The sequence below is a fragment of the Mytilus californianus genome, unplaced genomic scaffold (assembly GCF_021869535.1).
Source record: "Mytilus californianus isolate M0D057914Y unplaced genomic scaffold, xbMytCali1.0.p SCAF_2, whole genome shotgun sequence".
Lineage (NCBI taxonomy): Eukaryota > Metazoa > Mollusca > Bivalvia > Mytilida > Mytilidae > Mytilus > Mytilus californianus.
In genome coordinates, this window is record NW_026262668.1 from 36,227,949 (window position 1) to 36,250,551 (window position 22,603).

Consider the following 22,603-nt stretch of genomic DNA (forward strand, 5'->3'; position numbering starts at 1 on the left):
ATCAAATATTGATCCTCAGGAAGTTGAACATTGGCCTTGTGAAAATGACAAAAGGGGACGTTGCAAACAATGTTTTTCTAACAAAGTGAGAAAAGATGTTAAAATCAAATGTAGTGGATGTGATGTCTTTCTTTGTCTCAGCTGTTTCAGAGAATTTCACAAGAAATAATGGATAAATATATGGAAAATTATTACAAAACTACAATATAGTGCAATAAACAAGGAAATAAAAATAAAAGTTAGAATGTATTAATTTTTATTTTACTTTATTTATAAAATATAACATATTATTGAAACAAAAAACAAAACACAACAATTATATCTGTTTGATAAATATTTTTAATTATTTTTTTAAAATACACCTATGTTTACAATCTATGGCAGCCATTTTCCTTCAGGGAGAGAGATGCTGCTGTTGAAAATCTAATCAGGAATATAGTGCAGTTATCTAAAAATAGATTCAGGAGGCAATGAGTTAACCATGAAAACTTGACATTGACCAATGAACCATGAAAATGAGATCAAGGTCAGATGATACCTGCCAGACAGACATATACACCTTACAATCCTTCCATACAACAAATATAGTTGATCTATTGCTTATAGTTGAAGAAAAACAGACCAAAAAACAAAAACTTAACACTGAGAAATGAACCGTGAAAATGAGGTCAATGTCAAATAAAACCTCCGAGACTGACATGTACATCATAAAATATTTCCATACACTAAATACAGTTGACCTATTGCATATAGTATTAGAAAAAAAGACCAAAACTCAAAAACTTAACTTTGACCACTGAACCATGAAAATGAGGTCAAGGTCAGATGACACCTACCAGTTGGACATGTACACCTTACAATCATTCCATATACCAAATATAGTAGACCTACTGCTTAAAGTATCTGATATATGGACTTGACCACGGAACTTAACCTTGTTCACTGATCCATGAAATGAGGTCGAGGTCAAATGAAAATTGTCTGACAGGCATGAGGACCTTGCAAGGCACGCACATACTAAATATAGTTATCCTTTTACTAATAATAAAAAAGATATTAACATTACAAAAAATGTTGACTTTTTTTTCAAGTAGTCACTGAACCATGAAAATGAGGTCAAGGACAATGGACATATGACAGACGGAAACTTCGTCACATAAGGCATCTATATACAAAGTATGCAGGTCTTCTAGCTTCTAAAAATATAAAGTTTTTATGAAGTTAGCTAACGCCGTCGCTGCCGCTGGATCACTATCCCCATGTCGAGCTTTCTGCAACAAAAGTCGCAGGCTCGACAAAAACTGATTGGCTCAGAGTTGGGAAACATATTTTCCTGTGGACTTGCCTTGTAAACTTACAGATTAAAAATCCAACTCAGCATGTCAGTGTAGTACAAAGCAGGATATATTCATATAACATTTACATATTTATATTAGCCTGGAACATTGTTATACTAAAATGATATATCTTGTTTCTATTTATAGGGTTACACAGACATATGATGCAGGTGCTTGTGTTTATTTTTATTTTGGCTTTAATTATAGAGGCATTTCTAATCCAGTTCAAGTATATGAGGCAATAGAGGTATGTTATTATGTGTTATCAATAATGTCTGTTTTATGTAAACAAATCTTATGACAAAAACAATACAGACAGACATACATGCTGTATGAAATGTAGTTGAAAGTATAGCTGCAAATAGAAGAGGGTAAGAAGACAATATGTTTGTAGCAGTAAATTTAAGTACTTTCAGCTTGCTTTCAGTAACTGCAAGCTTTGATATGATTTTATTTAATATTACTCAACTGGTACCTGCAGTGAAGCTGTAGCAACAAATAGTATTCACTTCTGTTGTTTTGTGTTGTTATGCACAGCTGACTTTATTTATCAACAACCCCTTGAAAGCCACTTTACAGAATTCAACCAAGCTTGCATAGATTCTTCTTAGAACTAGAATTTTGAAATTCTTGTCTTATCTGTCCGACTAAATGTAATTGAAAAACCTGCTCCATATTCATATAACCCTGAATTAAAGTAACAAATGCAGGCATACAAAGTTCTATTGATTAAGGTGTTGATTAAAATGACATTAATTATGGCAGACCAACAACTTCGGCAAATTGGGCTTAATAAAGAGATTGTAAAGATGTTTTAGCAAGTTATGCCTAGAGACAACAATAAATACAGGGATACAAACTTTTATATTTTTTTTTTTACAGAATTTAGCGAGAGAAGAGATCTTAGCAAATGGAGGAAGTGTTTCACATCACCATGGAAGTAGGTGTATAATTTGTCAATTTTTATAAATCAACAGAATTATTGGAAAAAATATTGGTTTGATCTATAATTCAATATATATATGGCTGTTAGTATCGAGAAAGTTAAATATATTTTTATACGATATATTGGTATGATGTTGGCGTCGTTGTCAGTTGAAGACACATTGGTTTTCGCACAATCACTTTAGTTTAAGTGAACGGATCTCTATGAAATTTTACCATAAGGTTCAATACCACAAAAGGAAGGTTGGGATTGATTTTGGGGGTTATGGTACCAACAGTTAAGGAATTGTGGGCCAAAAATAAGCATTTTTCTAGTTTCCAGACAATAATTTGTGGAACGGTGTATGGATCTCTCTGAAATTATATCACAAGTTTCCATACCACAAAGGGATGGTTAGGATTTGCTTGGGGGGGTTATGTGGTTAATATGCAACAGCATAGTGTATTGCACTAAAGCAAAAAAAAAGGGGGGGGGGGGGGGGGTAAATATTTATTTTTCGTGGGGGGGAGGGGGGCCAATTCGCAACAGCAAAGTGTATTGCACAAAAGCAAAAAATTGAATATAAATTAAAATAACAATCCAAATTCAGACCTGTATCAAGCGTGAATATTGCGTCCATTTTTGCCCCAACTGTTCAGGGTTGGACCTCTGCAGTCGTATCCAGCTGCGCTCGGCGAAGCAATTTATTTAATACTAGAATCTATTGGATTGAAATTGAAGATGTAAAATTTCATATCAGAATATAAGATTATACATTGCAGAACACTTATTTAATATTTTTAGGTATTTTGCAGTCAAACAAGAATTTTCAGCTCATATGCATGAAACTACCAGAAATATTGCTGTCATAAGCATCTGAAAATTGTGTTAGTTTTAGTATATAGTTGGGTAAAAAATAAAGAAAGAATACATTTAAGTTTCTTTCCACATCAACTATATATTTTATACCTAATAACAGAAAATTTCTGCTCAAATATCGATTTTAATACTACTGTTGATATTTCCAAAATACAAAACGACTGATCATGACTTATTTATTATTGTACAGTCTTTTTAAGATCAGTTCAGATCAAATGGCTGTTTTTGTTAAAAATCTTGAGTTACTGATGTATTTGACTAAATGATTAACATTTTATATTTATACATAATCATCTTGTGTTTCAGTTGGAAAGATCAGAAAACAGTTCTTAAAACAGACAGTTGGTGATATTGGAGTAGGAACAATGAAAGCCATAAAGAACTACATTGACCCTGATAACATATTTGGAAATGATAATTTAATGATTGGAGACCTTTCTTCTAAACTGTAGACGCTGGGCTATTTAATTTGTAAACTATCTGTGATATCACTCTTCATATTTCTATTTTTTTACATGTCGAACATGATATCATGCCATTCTTAATCGCTTATGCTAGATAAAAGCAAATTTCACAAATTATTTTTGTTCCATGATGTAAAATATTTTGAAATACACCAACAAATGTAACATATGTGTAAAAGTTTGTAGACATGTTAATTTTCATAGCTGCAATTTACAAAATTATGTGTCTTTTATTATCAGCATATTTTTTGTTGGTTGCGAGAAAGTCGCAAAAAATAGTACACATCAGTGGGACCCTTTTATAAGAAGGTAACATCAGGAACCTCATACATCTTTAATCCCTTCAGAAAGAACTATTACAACTTGAGAATCTGATAACAGCATTAGACTTGAACAAACTTGCAGCATTCATAATAAATAAACAAGATTTACAAATAATTTTTATTGATTGGTATTGCACTAAATGGTAATATAATAATACAGTATAATTAATATTTATATCATGTACTTCATAATTATGTAGATCTAGAAAATTAATAAAAATTAATTCAAACATATTGTTTTTATTCTATTTATTTGGCAGTTGAACTAATATTTCAAGCCTGGAAGTTACAGGGGGGAAAGGATATAAGATTTAAGTTTTACTGTGAGATGCAAGGGAAATCTATATATATTACATTCTAATCTCAGCATCCTGATGATTATATATAAGCATGCATATAAGCAAATCCAGAACCTTCCCATGATGCAATACTATTTCTAATGGGTTGATAATTAGTTCAAATTGGTAGATGAACCTATATTTATGATCTTGGTAAAGTCAAGACTATGACAATAGGAAGTACTTTGTGAAACAAACATGAAATACATACATTTCGGTATTCTACAATAAAATGCTTCGCTGGGCACAGCTTGATACTACCGCAGAGGTCGAACCCTGAACAGTTGGGGCAAGTATGGACACAACATTCAAGCTTGATACAGCACTGAATTTGGATTGTGATTAAATATTTGACACAGCATAGGTTTCTGACACAGAATGAATGTGGTCTAAGAACTTAAAATTTTTTAATTTACTTATTCAAACCATATCATTATTATTTGCTTTTATATATAAATCAGAAATAACCAATTTAAAATGGAAAATTTAAAAAAAAAAAAAAAAAGGAAAAAAAAATCCCCCCCCCCAAATTTTTTGAACCCCCTTATGATTCATCACCCCCAAACTCAATCACAGCCTTCCCTTTGTGGTATGGTACCTTGCAGTACAATTTCAGAGAGATCCATACACTTGAACACAAGTTATTGTCTGGAAACTAGAAAAATGCTTGTTTTTTCCCCTTTTTGGCCCCTAATTCCTAAAATTTTTGAGGCAATTACCCCCAAAATCAATCCCAGCCTTCCCTTTGTGGTATGGTACCTTGCAGTATAATTTCAGAGAGATCCATACACTTGGAACACAAGTTATTGTCTGGAAACTAGAAAAATGCTTATTTTTGGCCCCTTATTCCTAAACGTTTTGGGCAATTACCCCCAAACTCAATTCCAGCTTTCCCTTTGTGATATGGAACCTTGTAGTACAATTTCAGAAAGATCCATAGACTTACACACAAGTTATTGTCATGAAACTAGAAAAATGCTTGTTTTTTGCCCCTAATTCCTAAAATTTTGAGGCAATTACCCCCAAAATCAATCCAAACATTCCCTTTGTGATATGGAACCTTGCAGTACAATTTCAGAGAGATCCATACACTTGAACACAAGTTATTGTCTGGAAACTAGAAAAATGCTTATTTTTTGGCCCCTTTTTGGCCCCTAATTCCTAAATGTTTTGGGCAATTACCCCCAAACTCAATTCCAGCTTTCCCTCTGTGATATGGAACCTTTTAGTACAATTTCAGAAAGATCCATAGACTTACACACAAGTTATTGTCATGAAACTAGAAAAATGCTTGTTTTTTGCCCCTTTTTTAGCCCCTAATTCCTAAAATTTTGAGGCAATTACCCCCAAAATCAATCCAAACATTCCCTTTGTGATATGGAACCTTGTGGTACAATGTCAGAGAGATCCATACACTAACACACAAGTTATGTCTGGAAGTTACAAAAATACTTATTTTTGGCCCCTTATTCCTTAACTGTTGGTAACATAACTCCCAAAATCAATCCCAACCTTCCTTTTGTGGTATTGAACCTTATGGTAAAATTTCATAGAGATCCATTCTTTTAAACTAAAGTTAGAGTGCGAAAACCAATGTGTCTTCGGACGACGACACCAACATCATACCAATATACGACCACAAAATTTGTTTGCGGTCGTATAAAAAAGGCTCAATATTTTATTGGTGATGTCATAATAGAAAAGGTGTTTCAACATGACATGAAAATTTATACTACTGAGATTCTAAGTTTAGTAATATATGATCATAAAAGTTATCAATTAACATAATACAAGTTTCCTACAAGCCTGTGTGCTGATTTTTTTTAAAACACAAAATCAAGTTTCCACAGGAAACAAATTTTTCAATCCATTAAAATTGGTACCCATGAAACTATAGGAATCAAAAGTATATGAAAGTCAGTTAAAGTGGCTTCTGGAAAAAATTGTCTCTTTGTTGCATTATGAACTTAAAATTAAAAATTTGCATTGTACTAAGCAATGGAACATATTTAGGCAGTATTTGAGTTAGACTTATCTTCATACTCCATGCACTACTTTCTGCAACTTAAGTAATATTTAATAGAAAAATTTTCTTGACAACTAATGTTAAATACATACATACTGTACACATCATTTTGTAACTTGAATATCTAAGATTATAAATAAATTGGTTGACATTGGCATGGATAAGATCTAAAGAATGTTTTATCACACTGCACTATGTTGTGTGTACTCTCAAAAGTAGAGACGAGGCCTGAAATTTAGCTAAATAAAGCTATCAAGCCAGTGACATGGGGTTTTGATTGCACAAGGTGCAATCTTTACCACAACAATTTGGAATACTTGATATATAAAAATAATGCTTTTACAAAATGTGAAATATGACATGATTTTAAATCACACAAAAAGGCTATATTTATTATAAAACAAATACTCTTTTAGTTCAGTAAAACAATGAAATTTCCAACAAAGTATTTTTAAATCCATGTATATTGTGTCTTGTAAGCACTTTTTAGTGATCTCCTTTTGGTTAAAAAATCTAATTATTTTTCACAGACACTTTTCACATGCAAGGTTCAACATAGTTTCCTGGGAAAAGTCCTGTAACGCCATTACATACACCCTCGTACCATCCATCATCATTCTTCTTTAAAACATAGACGACTGAGTTCTCACTGAAGGAAAGTTCATCTGGTTTGTCAGCATCGTAGTCATAAATAGCAATAACTGTAATGAAATACATGTAGAAAGAAGTTTTTTTTAGTTTATTAAAGTTTTTAAGATATTCTGTATTATCCCCAAATAATAAGACTAAACATTCAATGTTTAAATACATTCAATGTTTAAATAGTAACAAAATAACAACAACAATGTGTCCATAGTACACGGATGCCCCACTCGCACTATCATTTTCTATGTTCAGTGGACCGTGAAATTGGTGTCAAAACCCTAATTTGGCATTAAAATTAGAAAGATTATATCATAGGGAACATGTGTACTAAGTTTCAAGTTGATTGGACTTCAACTTCAGCAAAAACTACCTTGACCAAAAACTTTAACCTGAAGCGGGATGGATGGACAGACGGACGGAACGAACGAACGGACGCACAGACCGAAAAACATAATGCCCCAAAGTGGGGCATAAAAATATCCAAGGAACACATTTTATTGCAATTCCTTGTCTTATTTCCCACATCTTAAAGCAGGCCATGAATATTCCTAGCCTCTAATCAAACCCTTATATGTTTCTTTGAAGGAACAAATAACAGAGAAACAAGATTTCACATATTTACTGGTGATTCTAAGATAAACATTATAAGAAGTTATTAAACAAAATACCAAGGAGCTGCTCTATAAAATGTTTTTTTTATGGATACTGTGGATTCATTATTATTCGTGGGATATCAATGTTCATGGGATAAGGCAAACCATGAATATAAATGTTCAACAAAGTAGGCTTATATAAAAACTTTGAAAAACCATGAAATCAAATCTCCAAAAAAATACAATTTTTCCTCAATCTACGAAAATTGGTATCCACGAAAATAAGTGAGCCCACAGTATTAACTTAAAATAAAGTGTTGAGAGCTATAACTCCAGTAAAAAATAAGCAAGTCAAAACAACATGTACAATAGAGAAGATGTATTGATTTCTTTTAAGTTCTTGATGCCATTATGAGACTTATTGAATCAAAGATCTCAGAAGTGTTCACAAGTAATTATTATGTGTACAGAAATGTCAAACAGTAAGGCCACAATGGCAAAAATCCTTGAATCAAAACGGTGGGATATCTACGTGTACATCATCTTACTAATTATGAAGCTATCTGAGCAACAGTTATAGAGAAATTTGAACACAAACTAGCTGTACAAAACGACATTTGAGAACTATTGTACCATCATCACAATATGACAGAGAAAAAGTCAAATGTGTAAATGTCAATAAATGTATCCCATTGTAAACATACATCATCCAGTTGCATTCTTTATGTGCCTGTCTCAAGTCAGGAGCCTTTAATTCAGTGGTTGATGTCTTTTTAACAATAATAAAAACATGATTCATTTGGATTGATTGATTGATTGTTTGCTTTATGCCCGGTGAAAAATGATTCATTTAGATCAAATATCATTTCAACAATACAGAGAGAAGCTGGAATAGTGTTTATACTTCACATGTGTCGACTTAAAACATTCAGTCCTTGACTGTTATATGCATACCTTTCTCCAGATACTGGTTAGGTACCCAATCTTGTGTCAGCAAATTAAGAGGTCCAGTTGGTGCATATGGGTCCTCTGGTGGGTTATCATCAACATCTGTAAATTGTGGGGGTGGAGGTGGCGCTGCTGGGTAGTCAAAATTTGGGTCTGTTGATGGAGGGGGTGGCAATGGCGGAGAAGCTGCAATATACAATCATCTGTTGCATTCTGGGTAATATGAGTTAACATATCAATGGTTTTAAAGAAATATATAACAAATGTATAAACCTGCAACTCTTTTAAAAGAAAAAGGAATTTAAACTACAACTTTCAGTTTAATTTTTCGATGAATAAACTACAACATTTAGTTCAATGTACAGGAATATATTTGTTAAAAGGCTGCATTGAAATTTTGCAAAGTTGCCACACAAGACAATATATCCTGTAACTAGTTGCACTTGATTTATATTGACCAGTATACCTTAAGCTTTCAAAAGATTTTGGAAAGAGAACAATTTATTCTGCTATCAGCCAACTATAGTATATATACAAATAACAGGTGTACAAATAAATGTTTACTTTATTTGTACTTGTTCTTGTACAAATAAAGTCCTGTGTTGTATTGATTCCATCTTGAGGGAACAGTAATATTACACTAACATTACAATTTATGTAACAGTTCCTTTTAGGGATATATTATTTAACAGATGTACATGTACATATGTACCTATATCTAGAGTATTCATTTTTGCATTGTTCACAAAAAAAAACCTACAAACAGAATGAAAATGATACTTTGTTGACAGCTTCATCCATTTTGATAATATACAGGAGTAACAAGGCATCTTCGCATCAAATGCGATAAGAGATCACAATATGAGCTAACGAGGTCACCTATCACCAGGTAAACTCAAGTAAGTAAAACTAAAATGAAAAGTCAACTTTAACTTCACCAAAAGATGTAAATAATAATTAAAATCACATGCACACCTTCCAGTATATCGCTGGTCCTGGTGTTACCAGGTATCCCCGGAGACGGCGGTGGTGGTAAAGCATCTGAAAATACAACATCAAACATTCATGCATTACTACCGGTAATGAAGCCATTCAATTAATGCAACATATACATTCTACTGTACATACAAACAAAAAATTTCTTATTTTCACAAGATATTTTACTCGAGTGCAAAATTTCCACTTATTCTGAAATTGAGAGATATTCAAGATCTTGTTTTTAAAGATTTTTTTTTCTCCTAATTTTCTGTGCAAACCTTTGGGTTTCCATGAAGCTCACCAAAAAAATAAGAGCTTAAGACATTTTAAAAGTTTTATGGAAATTATGATAAAGTGGACTTTTCAATGTAAATGACCTTAGTCTGTCTAACAAGAACATTTGATGTTCTGGTTTGTCTTTAAATTGAACTTTATTGCTTGTTTGACAAAAAAAATCAAAAACTGAAAATTCAGAAATTACTGCAAATGTGAGATAAATTATTGTGATTTCAAGTTGTTATTCTAGCACTTTTAATAAATACATTTAAAAATATTATCTCAAATATTACTACAGAATATTTCCTGTCTTTTAAAAAAAGAGGAAAGGCATGCACCTTAAGTACACACTGCTTTTATTCACAAAATTTGTGGTGATTTGTTTGTTGTTAAGTTAAGGAATTTTATGGGAAATTTTCAGTAGTTTGTTCCTTTTTAAATGGCAGATGCCAATACCTGAAATGGAATACCTTAAAATAGTCACTAATTTTGTCAAAACACAAAAAAATTGACACCCATAAGTTTTTCCAATAAAGGTTAATCTTTTTTATACACAATGATAAAATAACCTCAGCAACTGAAAGCAAGGCCTCGACAATGAATAAGCACATGTAAGCAATGTACATAACTAAAAATTAAACATTAGATCTAGCATTTTGATTTTTTTTTTAAAGTGACATTATTGATATATATATTATTGCGAACCAAATGAAACTTTTCCACAGAGTCTTCTCCTCTTGATCAAGATCTATGTAGTTTATTCACAGCTGGGATCTTTAAATTTCTTTTGCAAGTAATTTATCACTCACTCAGAGTCATTGATTAATTTACCTGAGAAAAAATTATCTTCCAAATAAATGAAAATACATATGTATCAACTCAAAAAACTGCATGTGATGTATTTATTCAATATCAATAATATATTTTCAATCTGTTCAATGTAAACTCTGATTCAAACATTAAAAGTTGATTTCTGACAAAATTTTCAACATTGGTCCAATTGAATTTTTTTTTCTTTCTGTGTTTGACAAATAACAAGAATGTGTCCATAGTACACGCATGCCCCACTCGCACTATCATTTTCTATGTTCAGTGGACTGTGAAATTGGGGTCAAAACTTTAATTTGGCATTAAAATTAGAAAGATGATATCATAGGGAACATGTGTACTAGGTTTCAAGTTGATTGGACTTCCAACTTCATCAAAAACTACCTTGACCAAAAACTTTAACCTGAAGCGGGACAGACGAACGAACTGACACACAGACCGAAAAACATAATGCCCCTAGGTGAGGCATGAAAACTCTAAAATGACGATGTTTAAATTAAGGCCTTCTTAAATGTATTCTATAACTAAACAAAAACAACAAAGGGGGAAGTTAGCTTTTAGACAAGTTTTAGATTACAAAAACTGTTGAGCTAACGTTTTAGACTATGCCTATAGTTTATAAGGGGGAAGTTAGCTTTTAGGCAAGTTTTAGATTGCAACAACTGCTGAGCTCACTTTTTATGCAATACCTATAGTTTATAAGGGGGAAGTTAGCTTTTAGACAAGTTTTAGATTGCAACAACTGCCGAGCTGACTTTTTAGGCAATACCTTTAGTTTATATCAGGTAAATGTTAGACAAGAGTTGTAGTAAAGTTCACTTTACAAGAGATAAATCAAACACAGAACCATAAAAATATGGCCTTGGGCTGCTCCAGAATTAAGGCTTGGCGGGCACTTTTTTTATAACCCATGCCAACCACTATATAACATTTTTATACTTTTATATAATTCATAGAGCTAGTGTCTAAAATTAAACAACTTTTTATTTTTTTTTTAATTCAAGTCCCCTGTCCCAAATGATCAATCATGGAACAGCCCTTTGTAGAACAGATAAATCCAGTATGGTTTTATTTGATTATTTACAGCAATGTGGCTTTTTAGAAATGTTGTCTTAAAATTAAACACTGACAAAAAATTTGACAATATAACCATACCAAGGAAAGTAAAATGACACTAAGACACAAACCAAACAAACATGCAAAAATAAATGTACAAAACATGCATAAAAAGTATCATGTCTGAAATATTTTTCGATAATAGCTGTGTTATTCTTTTATTGGAAAAATTTAAGTAAAACATTTGCATTGAAGAATATGTAGATGTTTAGAGGCTCTACCTCTTGCATTTCTTCGCCTGGATCCTACAACACAAAACTCTTACTTGTATACATGATGTTCTATATGAATTTTAATTTATTTTGTAGTTAAAAGAATGTTTGCTTCCTGCAATTTTAGCTTAATATGTTGGGAAGAGTGTTTGCTTCCTGTAATTTTAGCATAATTTTTTGTAAGTAATGTTTGCTTCCTGTAATTTAAGCCTAAATTGTTATTATAAATGTTTGCTTCCTTCCTTTTCCGGTAATTTAAGCTTAATATGTTGTAAAGAATATTTGCTTCCTGTAATTTTAGCTTAATCTTTCGTAACCCCTCTCCTTTTACCTTAGCTATGTATTGAAATTTTTTTCCAGCAAACATGTCTTTCTTTTTCTTCCATTTTGATGTATTACATATCATCAATGTCATGAAGTGATGTCATGAAAATGTGGTAAATTTTGAATTTCAGCAGTAAATATTCAAAACAAAAGAGATTTGTTTTAATTTTTCAAATAACAGAGTAGAAAATTCATATTTAGAAGAAAATATATTTATAAGCAATTTTACTGATTAATTTTCAACTAATCAATCAACCTGTTATAAATTCTGTCAAAAATTATGTCAATGTTATGTTTTTACAATTCAATATTACCAGCCACATCAGCATCAATTTCTGAAAAAAATATCTTTACCAAGATTCACAAAACCAAAGGAATACTGTTATGACATGCTTTATTGTGTTGTGTATGGTGTTTATACCCTAAATTAAATAAGGCAAATTCACTAGCGTCAATAAGATATTCTACTAATCAAAATTACTGTCCATCCCAATGGCAGACATTTCTGTCCCAAGACAGTTGTAGGCAATTGTTACTAACAACAATTCATTACAGGGTTTCCGCTGGCATGATATATATTGCAATTTTATAGTATCTTTTAAAAAGTAAATGTTTGTTATTATTGAGCATGTTGAGTGTTTATTCATTACAATAGACAACAATGTGACAAACTGTTTTTTTTTGTTGGAAAGATGGAAAATTTTGAATGAAAAATATGTTTATGTTAGTCAGCCCCAAAAAATTGGAAGTGGCGAAAAAAAAATTCATTATTTTGGCGAAAGAGGTGGTAAAAAAGAAAATTGACCCAGGGGAAACCCTGCATTACAAACAGTCATCCTGAATTATTTTAGTTGTTGGTTACTATATAATTAGTGACCAATTTTCATCACTTCTGAACTGTTTTTATTCATTTATCTAAACAGAGCAGTCCTACAAAGTTCTCATAAGAAAGCCTTCAAACCCCACAAATATTCTTGTTGTCTGTCCAAAGTCAGCAACCTCAGCAGTGGGTGTCTTGTGTCATATCTTAAATTTTTAAAGAATTTGGAGTTGATGCTTAATTCATTTGCACCTATTAAGAGCTTAATATTTAGTATTTATAGACACAAGTATATTGTTCTTGAATGTTTGTTACTCTCTAGATGTTTTTTGGTTACTTGTGTTGTAGGGTTGCTGTCTCATTGACATACACCTCAAATCTCCTTTAATTCATGTTTACAGTCTGTCAAAGTCAAAGGCAGTTCAGATAAAAGCAGCAAAGGACTCACACTGATACAGTTGACATCAGCTATTCTTAAATAAAATATGGACTGCCTAAAGAAGGGAAAGACATTATTGTAGTTCCAGATATCATGCCTTCATTACCACTAAAATAGTGCATAATAAGTACTCTGAGCCCTAACATCTATATTTGATCTGTAAAATGACTTACCTATAGAAGTTTGTGATATAACTTGAGAGGGTCTGGTCTGAGGATGTGCCATTCCTACAGGAGGTTGTCCCTGTTGGCTATATCTTGTTGCACTTGCTCTTCTCTGACCTTCTTGGTGTTGTGCTGTAAATTATACTTGTATGTAAAATGGTAAATAAAAGGATGCAATCTTAAAGTACATTACAAAGTTAATTGTATTTTTTGTTCATGCCAACAGTAGACTAGACGGTAAACAACGTTTGTAGTCCTATGTAATAGGTTTTAATGTGATAGCCTATGTTTTCAATGTTTTTTTTTTGTAATTTGATATACAGTAATTTAACATTCTCTTAAACTTTTATGCATAACGGCCAAAGTGCATTTATACAAGTTTAACTTGTTATTTTCCAGATCTATCTTTCTGTTCATCAATCAATATTTCTTAAGTACACTGGATATTTTTAAAAAAAACAATGTTTTTAGATATACATTGTACTAGATACCTTGTGTCTAGTCTTTTTGTAAGTTTTTTTTTTGTTAGCTTTGTGTCAATTAAAAGAGTCAAAAAAATTTTTAACTAATTTTTACAGTATGATTATATGTTGTGCTGTTACATCACTGTCCCAGGTTATGTAACGGTAAAGCAATTCCAAACATGTTTAACCATGTCACATTCTGTTTGTGCCTGTACAAAGTCAGGAGCCTGTTATTCAGTGGCTGTGGTTGCTTGCTGTCTATCATATTTGTTATTTGTTTATTGTTTTATACATAAATCAGACTGTTGGTTTTCTCTATTGAATTGTTTACTTTATGTCATGTCAAGGTCTTTTATGGCTCACTATACAGTATGGGTTTTGCTCGTTGTTGAAGGCTGTATGGTTACTTCTACTTCATTTGGTCTTTGCTAGATACTCATCTCATTGGCAATCATACCACATCTTCTTATTTTTATATAGAAAGTCTTTACAGTGGAATCATTATTTTTGTAGAGAACTATTTTTTGTTGATTGCATGTGTAGTATAGGTGAACCACAATTTCAGGTCTTCAATGAAAAACAAATTTCCTTATGGCTCCTATGCAGAATTTGTCAAAATCAGGAAATCAAGTATCCATGAAAATGCAGAATTTGTCAAAATCAGGAAATCAAGTATCCATGAAAATATAATTTCACATAATTTGTGTCCATGAAATAAATTGATTTGACAGTATTTCTTATGTACTGGTTTCTTGTTCATCAGAAATGTATTTCCCATTCCCCTGTCACATACTAAACACTTTCTTGATTAAAATATGAATACATTTCCTGCATTGATAAACATAGTTTCACTGAATATATTTTACTCACTATGCTGTCCAGGTAAGGCTGTTATCTGTCCCATGGAATAATTGCTAGCAACAACACTGTTAAATGGTCCAGGACCACCAGCCATTGGTATGGAAGGTGGCGCCACAGGTGGTGCAGGTGTCCTGTAATGACCCTGAGCCTGACCCTTCACAGACGGAGCAGCTGTCTGGGGTGGAGTTGGTGGCCGTGCTGAAGGAGGAGGAGGAGCATGATGCTGATGTGTACTACTTACTGATGGAGTACGACTTGGCTGCTGTCTAGGTACACCTCCAGTCTAAAAAGAGATTAAAATACAGATGTTCTATAGACATAATATTTAATTGAAAGCTTATAAAATAGTAAGAAACTGGGGCACACTTTGAATCTGGTTAACCATCTTAGATCCCATTCATGCAATATGCCTGAAGAAGAACAACCGTTAGAACTGTTTTTGCTGGACAAAGTCGCACATAAAGCACTGTTCAGGTACATTTATTCATGGATGTCTTCTTTAATTTATGTTTTACAGTTTAGGTTCCCTTTTTTTAAATATAAGTTACAGACCAATGAATAACATAAACTAAGTATCCCATATGTACGAACATAATGAATAAAAATACTATCACAGTAGCTATAGTCTTAAAATGTTTCAATTTTTTTCTCTGACTCCAATAATTATCCACAATGGCTGTGTCTAGGAACAAACTTGTTTAGTACAGGAAGAAAAATCTGGTCTATTCCAATAAAATATGTCATTCAATTCTTTTGAAGTAATAATCATATTGCAGTAAAAGTATTATTTGTTTTCGTATTTTCACCATTTCATTTTATTCATTTATCTGAAATTTACAAAAGTTAAAAGTTGTATAAATACCTCCATCATCCCTTTAATATTGTGTAATTTAAATAGAAATCCCATATATGACTTCCTCATCTTTTTAATTTTATCTCCTTTATTGTGACTTGACTATAGGTATTGTCCTTTACAGATACCTATTGTGCATCCAGATTGTAAAATTGACAATACAATTGAGATCTAGACATTTAAATGAACCTGTTGGTATTGTAGGAGTTGCTGAATGGGTGATCACACATGCATTTATAGTCTTCCTTGGTATCCCATCACTTTAACTGTTCAATTGTCACAGATTAGGGAAGATCTCATAAATACATGTAGGTATTATCCCCATGTATGGGTATTATACCCAAAACAGGTATCAATTTTCAGTGATAAAAATATAAACTTTAGATTTCAAGATATTTGTTGTCATGGCTCAAACATTCAGGTAAATGACAGCATTTTGCCAAAAGACACCATGATTGAAATTAAATATCATCTGAATTAAAAATTAATAGCCTTGAAAAAGGAGGATTTTTGGAGGCCATTATCTTTATATTCAGTTCTCAGTTGAACTATGGTCTTAAAAGAGAAAATAATGCCATTTATATGAATATCTGCGCCATAACCATGATAACAGCCATTGTGATGAAATACAAAATTCAAATTTTTAATCACTGTGAATTGATAACCGATTTTGGGTATAATACCCTTAAATAGGGATAGTACCCATTAATGAGCATCTTCCCCATAAGAATGGTTTACTTGATGTCCAATCTATTTTACTTTGAGTAAATAAAATATGTTTAAACTAAGTCCAAAATGGCAAAGAAGTTTCTTCTGACTTCTGAAGTGTGGCAAGCTGTGTCATTTTATCTTTCTTTGCAGGCTTAAATTTATTTACATAATTCTTCTTAAAAAAAATAGATGAAAAAAAAATGTCATAGAACGTTGATTATTACAGTGGGACTATATACATGATATATATAATAATGAGCTTACCTTGACCCCATGACCTATTTCATCATACACTGAAAAGTCGATTGCTTTCCGTTGATATTTTGTTGGTTTCTCTGCTTGTTCAGGAAAAATTATTCCATTTTTCACACCCAAGGGCCTCGTAGATGATTTGTTAGTAGTCAGAACACCAATTTCTCTCCTGGCAACTTTTTCTTTGTGTATATTTACTGTCTGCAAAGGAAAGAAGATACTAATGATGATAATGGTGGCATATATGAATTTAATTTAATTAGGAGCAGTAGATTTCATGAATTTAACAGAATCCATGATAAAGATAATGTTACCTAGAAATAAATGTGGATAGTGTCCACATGTGGACACAGATGACACCACCAAAATTCAAACTTGATCTGTGTTTTGTGGTAATAAGCATTGTATATAAGTTTCATAACATTTGGTTGAGGCAAACTTAAGTTAGAGAATGGAAAATAAAAATTTTGCAATTTCTCCATTTATAAAGGGGCATAACTCTAGAACAGTTAAAGTGACGCCACCAAAATTCAAACTTGATTTGTGTTTTGTGGTAATAAACATTGTGTATACGTTTCATAACATTTGGTTGAGGCAAACTCAAGTTAGAGAACGGAAACCAATTTTGGGACGTATGTACGTACGTACGTACATACAGACATACAAGGGTAAAACTTAATGCCGCCACCGCTACGGCGGGGGCATAAAAATTTAATTTCCTAAGCTAAAAAACATTTAACAATTTTATTTAACATGTTTAATGTTTCTCCTTCATATAATAAATTGAATTGGTTTTAATTATCCACAAACCACAGAAAAATAAAAATTCTAATAAAACAAACCAACATCAAATCATCCACATTTTCCATTATGTTCAGCACAATTTCATAAATAATGGTTAAGTCCAATATCAAAACAGCAGATGCAAAAATTCATGTCCTGCAGAAAAATCTGCTATTTTGGCTGAACTCTGTCCAGAAGTTTCCAGGGAGTTGCAGATTAATAAACTGATACAAGTTTGGTTAATTTTGTGCCTCAGTAATGGAAACCCCCCCAAAAAAACACTCACACCAAATTTTAAATTATCACTTGGGCCAGTAAATTTTATTCATTTAAACTTGATGCAAACCATGTACAAAGGTCTTGTTCAAATAATTGAGGAATTAATAAACAGAGATGTTGTTTAAATGATGTCAAGCTCTAAATCATTCTAGAAAAGTTGTGAATACTGAGAATGACAAGGCCACTTAAATTCAAAAATCAAACGGTATTATTAAACTATCAGATGCATGTCACATCCTTCACAAATCATAAGTTTGTCAGATATCAATATTTTTAGAACTGTGTTGTATTTATTTGTTTAACATGTTTAAGGGCTTTAAACTTCTTGCAATTAATGAACATTTCAGTAACTTTGATAATAATATTTGTACGTAGCATTTCATAAATTTGCAATAACTAAAAAAAGCATTTGTGTTGTCAAACAAAAGCAGACTAAGCAATAATATATGTACGCAATAATTTCTGAATTTACAGTACTTTTGTTATTTCGAGGGTCAAATGGTAAATAAAGTTATTCAAAAAGCTTGTCCTTACAGGGAACTTTTTAATACCTGTGATAAGTAGTTCACACTGGACTCCATCTCAGAGACAACATTTTGCTGCAGATCTAATAACTTAAGAAAGTTTGTAGCTAAACTATTGATCTGGTAGGCAACACTGGCTAGAGAATGTGTTGTGTAATTCTTTGTTTCTTCTAATGCTGCTTTCTTGTCTGGTGACTAAAACATTTACAAAATCAATATTCAGTCAAATTTAGTTTTTAACAATTCAAAATTTTTCTGTTACTTTTCTTCTCTTTTTTTTCCTATCTCTTAATAACATTCCATATCATTTTTTTTTAGCTTTTCCAAATATCCAGGCACCTATCCAGGATTTGATCTCTGAATTCCCATCTGATGAATTTATATTAAATTTATTTTTTATAGATCTTTTTTTGTGTCAATCATGATCATACATGTAGAAGAATTTTTTTTGTCAATGCTTTTTATTTGGCCTTTTAAATCATTTAGTTCGAGCATCACTGATGAGTTGTTTGTAGACGAAATGCATGTCTTGTGTATAAATTTATAAGCCTGGTAAGTGGTATATCCCGTATGAAATTATAAGGCGTATTACGCCTGGAAATAAGGCGTAAACCAGGCGTAAGTGGTAGTTACGTGTCTAGATCCAGGCGTAAGGGAGCAGGAAACGTAAATTTGTAGTCCTTACGGGCGTAGAAAAAAGTGGTAAACCTGGCGTAAATTGAAATAAGCAAGGCGTAAATTTTCTTACGGGCGTAAAACTGTTGGTATGGCGTAAATCATTATACCCATAATGCTTTGTTTAAAGGATCATGGGAATTTTTTTCAAAATTTGGCTCTTTGGTTTTAGTTTGCAAGAGTTGGACTTATGGCAGCTTCATATGTTCAGGGATAATTAGCTTGTTTTGTGCTTTTTGGAAGAATTTGAAATTGGAAATATGGAATCAAATTGATTAATAAAAATTGTGAAAAAAATGGAAAGTAAAACATGGTAAATAATAATTATGTGAGTATAATCTAAGTTATTAAGTTTTAAGTTCTAACAGTAATTTTGCAATCCCAAAACCTTTATCCTTGGATAATAACATTAAAATCTTTTACATGAAGTTACATTGCAGTATTATCATTTATATTTTAAAGGACATTAATTTATAAAAAACTTAGTTAATCAAAATGCTTAAGTTTTATTTCAAGAAAAATTAATTGTCATAATTCTTATTTAAACTTTAAACTTATTTGAGCCAGTGTCTGTCTAAAATGTATTTATTAATATATTAGCTTCTTCAATGGTTAATATTTCCAGTTTTATGTCAAACAATGAGAAATTAAAGCAACAGTACAGAAGTTTGTATTAAATACACAAAAGTACACAGCTAGGGTAATACACTGATTTGAAATAAGTGTAGTATTATGTAAGGATATTACGCCTGGTTTATTTATTGACCAGGCGTACTCATTTGCATATTACGCCTGGTTTTCTCTGGACCAGGCGTACTCATTTAAATATTACGCCTAATTTTACGCCTGGTTTCCGCCTCAGTTACGCTTGGTTTCCGCCTGGTTTCCGCCTGGACATGCATTCCTTAAACACTGCAATGACGCCCGGAAAAAGTATGATTTTGACGCCTGGTTTCCGTGTCATATACGGGCGTCGCAGTTCGTACAGGATGTATCTTTGATGAATTTTTTTCTGTCACAATAAATTATCACACCTGTTGTAACTGTTAATTTGCTAGGGGTCGTAAACTTGTCATCATCATCATATGCATGTCACCAGGTAAAATTTAGTACTATTTTTTGTTTAATACTTGCGTCATTTTGAAAATCGTATCTTAAATAAAAAGCGCTAGCAAAATCACTGTTCCACCTTTACATATGAACATCAGACAAACTTTGTGAATGCTTTAGAATGGATTATAGGTACTCTCTGACGAAATAAAAGCCAGAATTGGTATCTTCAATGTAACAATACAGATTAAAATCGGACAAAAGTAACGTTTTTGTAGGTGAAGATGTAAATATTTCATTTAGGGATTACATGAGTAAATGCCAAGTGTAATGTCAATTTAGAAAATGCACTGTTGGTGTTCTTTTTTGGCTTGTTTGATTATCACTCTCTTCCTTGTTATAGTAACAACATCTAGAGTTAATAAATTATGGAGCCAGTGTCAGTGAGAATATAGGAAGCTGCGATCTTCGCTGCCAACTGGCGTTTTCGCAAAAAGAAAGGACTACCTTTAAATAATTGTCCCGACAATACTGTGCAACTTTATCGAGATTGATATAACTTTCTTGTAGATGTTGGCGACCTTCTGGAATTTCTTGGTCAAGAAGCTGCGTTACTTCTGCCATTTCTACTACGGGCCTTCTACTTCCTATTTATTATTTAAAGGTTATTTTGTTTCAATATACTTTGGCGTGCGCCAATACATTATTTACCGGCGTGTTAGTAAGAGACAGATTCGTCACATAAAATGCTCGTCCCCTGTGTGTCTGATGACATTTTAAAGATTACAAAATTGAGAATATGAAAAAAAAAGAATAAGAGTAGATGTATTGAGACAGGCAACATCAAAACGAGAGTTAATAATTATACTGTAGAAGATATCGCCAATATAATGATAATACGCCAGATGGTGGACTGAACTGTGCTTTGAAAAAAGATGAATTCTAAGACAGTTGTGCAGTTAGGTGTATGATTTTATATGCAAAATATCAACCAAGAATTTTGTTACTTTTTCAATGAAATCTGAAATAAAAAATTTTAATTGCAATAATAGATCATAATAACAAACTTACTTTCCGATTTGATAATTATTGTTGTTGTTAAACTAATGGATGTCTCTTACATTATTGTATAAGACTATAGAGCAAATCATGACTTTAAAAACGTTAATCACAAATGCAAAAGATTTTCCTTTTACTTTACAATGTTTCAAAGTTTAATGCAAAATTCAGTAAATGATACTAAAGTTGTACTGTAGTTCAGTATCTCAGGACAGCGGATGAAAACAGATAGTTCGATTGTAATGACCCAAACAGTATCTATTACTTATCAAAGTCATAATTTCAGAGTGGGTTCCCTAAATGGAGAAGAAAGAACTTACCCTTCTGCACACCTGATTTTCGGGTTTCTATGTAGTTTTAGTAGACTGTTTGTGTGACAGTCAATAGTTTTTTCTTTTATTTAATCAACATATTGAGAATATGACTATATTCACTCATCAATTTGCAATCAGATTCTTTAAATATGAAAATGGAAAAGAAAAGAAAGAAACAGAGGAAAATAAATGATAAAAAGAGAGAGGAAAATGAGAAATATTCTATATAACAAGAATGTGTCCATAGTACACGGATGCCCCACTCGCACTATCCGATTTTCTATGTTCAGTGGACCGTGAAATTGGGGTCAAAACTCTAATTTGGCATTAGAATTTGAAAGATCATATCATAGGGAACATACATGTTGGACTTCAACTTCATCAAAAAACTACCTTGACCAAAAACTTTAACCTGAAGCGGGACAGACGGACGGACGGACGAACGGACAAACGGACGCACAGACCAGAAAACATAATGTCCCTACTACTATCGTAGGCGGGGCATAAAAATCAAAGATGGATTTATAGCTGGGACTAGTATACTAACGGTAGTATAATAGTCCCAGTTTAAAGTAAGTAATTACCGATTTTTTTTTTAATCTTATGTTTGGAAATCAGAACTAGTAATGACAAACTGGGTGGTAATAAATTAAGAGCTTACATGTTATTAAAGGGCAATATTTCCATAGACAATCTTAAATGAAGATGAAAACCGACTTCTCACTAAGTTCAGAATCAGTGCACATAGATCAGACATAGAAAGAATTAGACATACAGGGCTTCGAGTCGTGAATACAATCTTTAAATGATGCAACCGATTGAAGTTGAAGATGACATTTATTTTTTTCTTGAGTGTTCTTTTTTTGAAAATAAGATCATGTTATGCACATATGATATTAACAGTATTTCAAAATCTTTGACAACCTCAAATATTAGATGCTATTTAACCGGACCCGGCAAAATAGCTTCATTAGCGCTATTTTGCAGGCTCCGGCAATATCTATATATAGGGTTTTGATATTTCGCCGGTCTAATTCCATTTTTTTTTCAGACTATATGAAATGATTTTTTATTGGAATTATTTATGGACAAATAGTATGTATGGCTAGATTCCATTACCTTTCAGTCCTGGCTTTGCCTTCT

General features: G+C 32.1%; 2 protein-coding genes across 6 annotated transcripts in view; one reads left to right on the forward strand and one right to left on the reverse strand.

The window, feature by feature from the left end:
- LOC127729805 (alkyldihydroxyacetonephosphate synthase, peroxisomal-like) overlaps window positions 1–4,158 on the forward strand; it is a 29,862-nt gene extending 25,704 nt beyond the window's left edge. For both annotated transcript variants that reach the window (XM_052237713.1, XM_052237712.1), the window contains exons 17-19: window positions 1,485–1,584; window positions 2,220–2,277; window positions 3,448–4,158. In XM_052237713.1, the coding sequence (XP_052093673.1) occupies window positions 1,485–1,584; window positions 2,220–2,277; window positions 3,448–3,593 (304 nt within the window). In that variant the 3' untranslated portion in view covers window positions 3,594–4,158. The remainder of the gene's footprint in view (window positions 1–1,484; window positions 1,585–2,219; window positions 2,278–3,447) is intronic.
- Window positions 4,033–20,744, reverse strand: LOC127729817 (abl interactor 2-like). Of its 4 annotated transcripts, XR_007994836.1 has the most exons (10): window positions 20,595–20,744; window positions 18,390–18,557; window positions 16,789–16,977; window positions 14,970–15,243; window positions 13,645–13,767; window positions 11,898–11,921; window positions 9,454–9,519; window positions 8,485–8,664; window positions 5,489–6,993; window positions 4,033–5,176 (listed from the first exon to the last, which is right to left on the reverse strand). XR_007994836.1 is itself a non-coding variant. In XM_052237732.1 (9 exons), exons 1-9 carry the CDS (start codon window positions 20,709–20,711, stop codon window positions 6,830–6,832), a joined length of 1,305 nt encoding a protein of 434 aa, XP_052093692.1. In that variant the 5' UTR covers window positions 20,712–20,744; the 3' UTR covers window positions 4,033–6,829. The 4 variants fall into 4 exon arrangements, 3 of the variants coding, with proteins under 3 accessions (XP_052093692.1, XP_052093693.1, XP_052093694.1); XM_052237732.1 differs by having other exon boundaries at window positions 4,033–6,993; XM_052237733.1 differs by lacking the exon at window positions 11,898–11,921 and having other exon boundaries at window positions 4,033–6,993.
- Window positions 20,745–22,603: the final 1,859 nt, after the last annotated feature.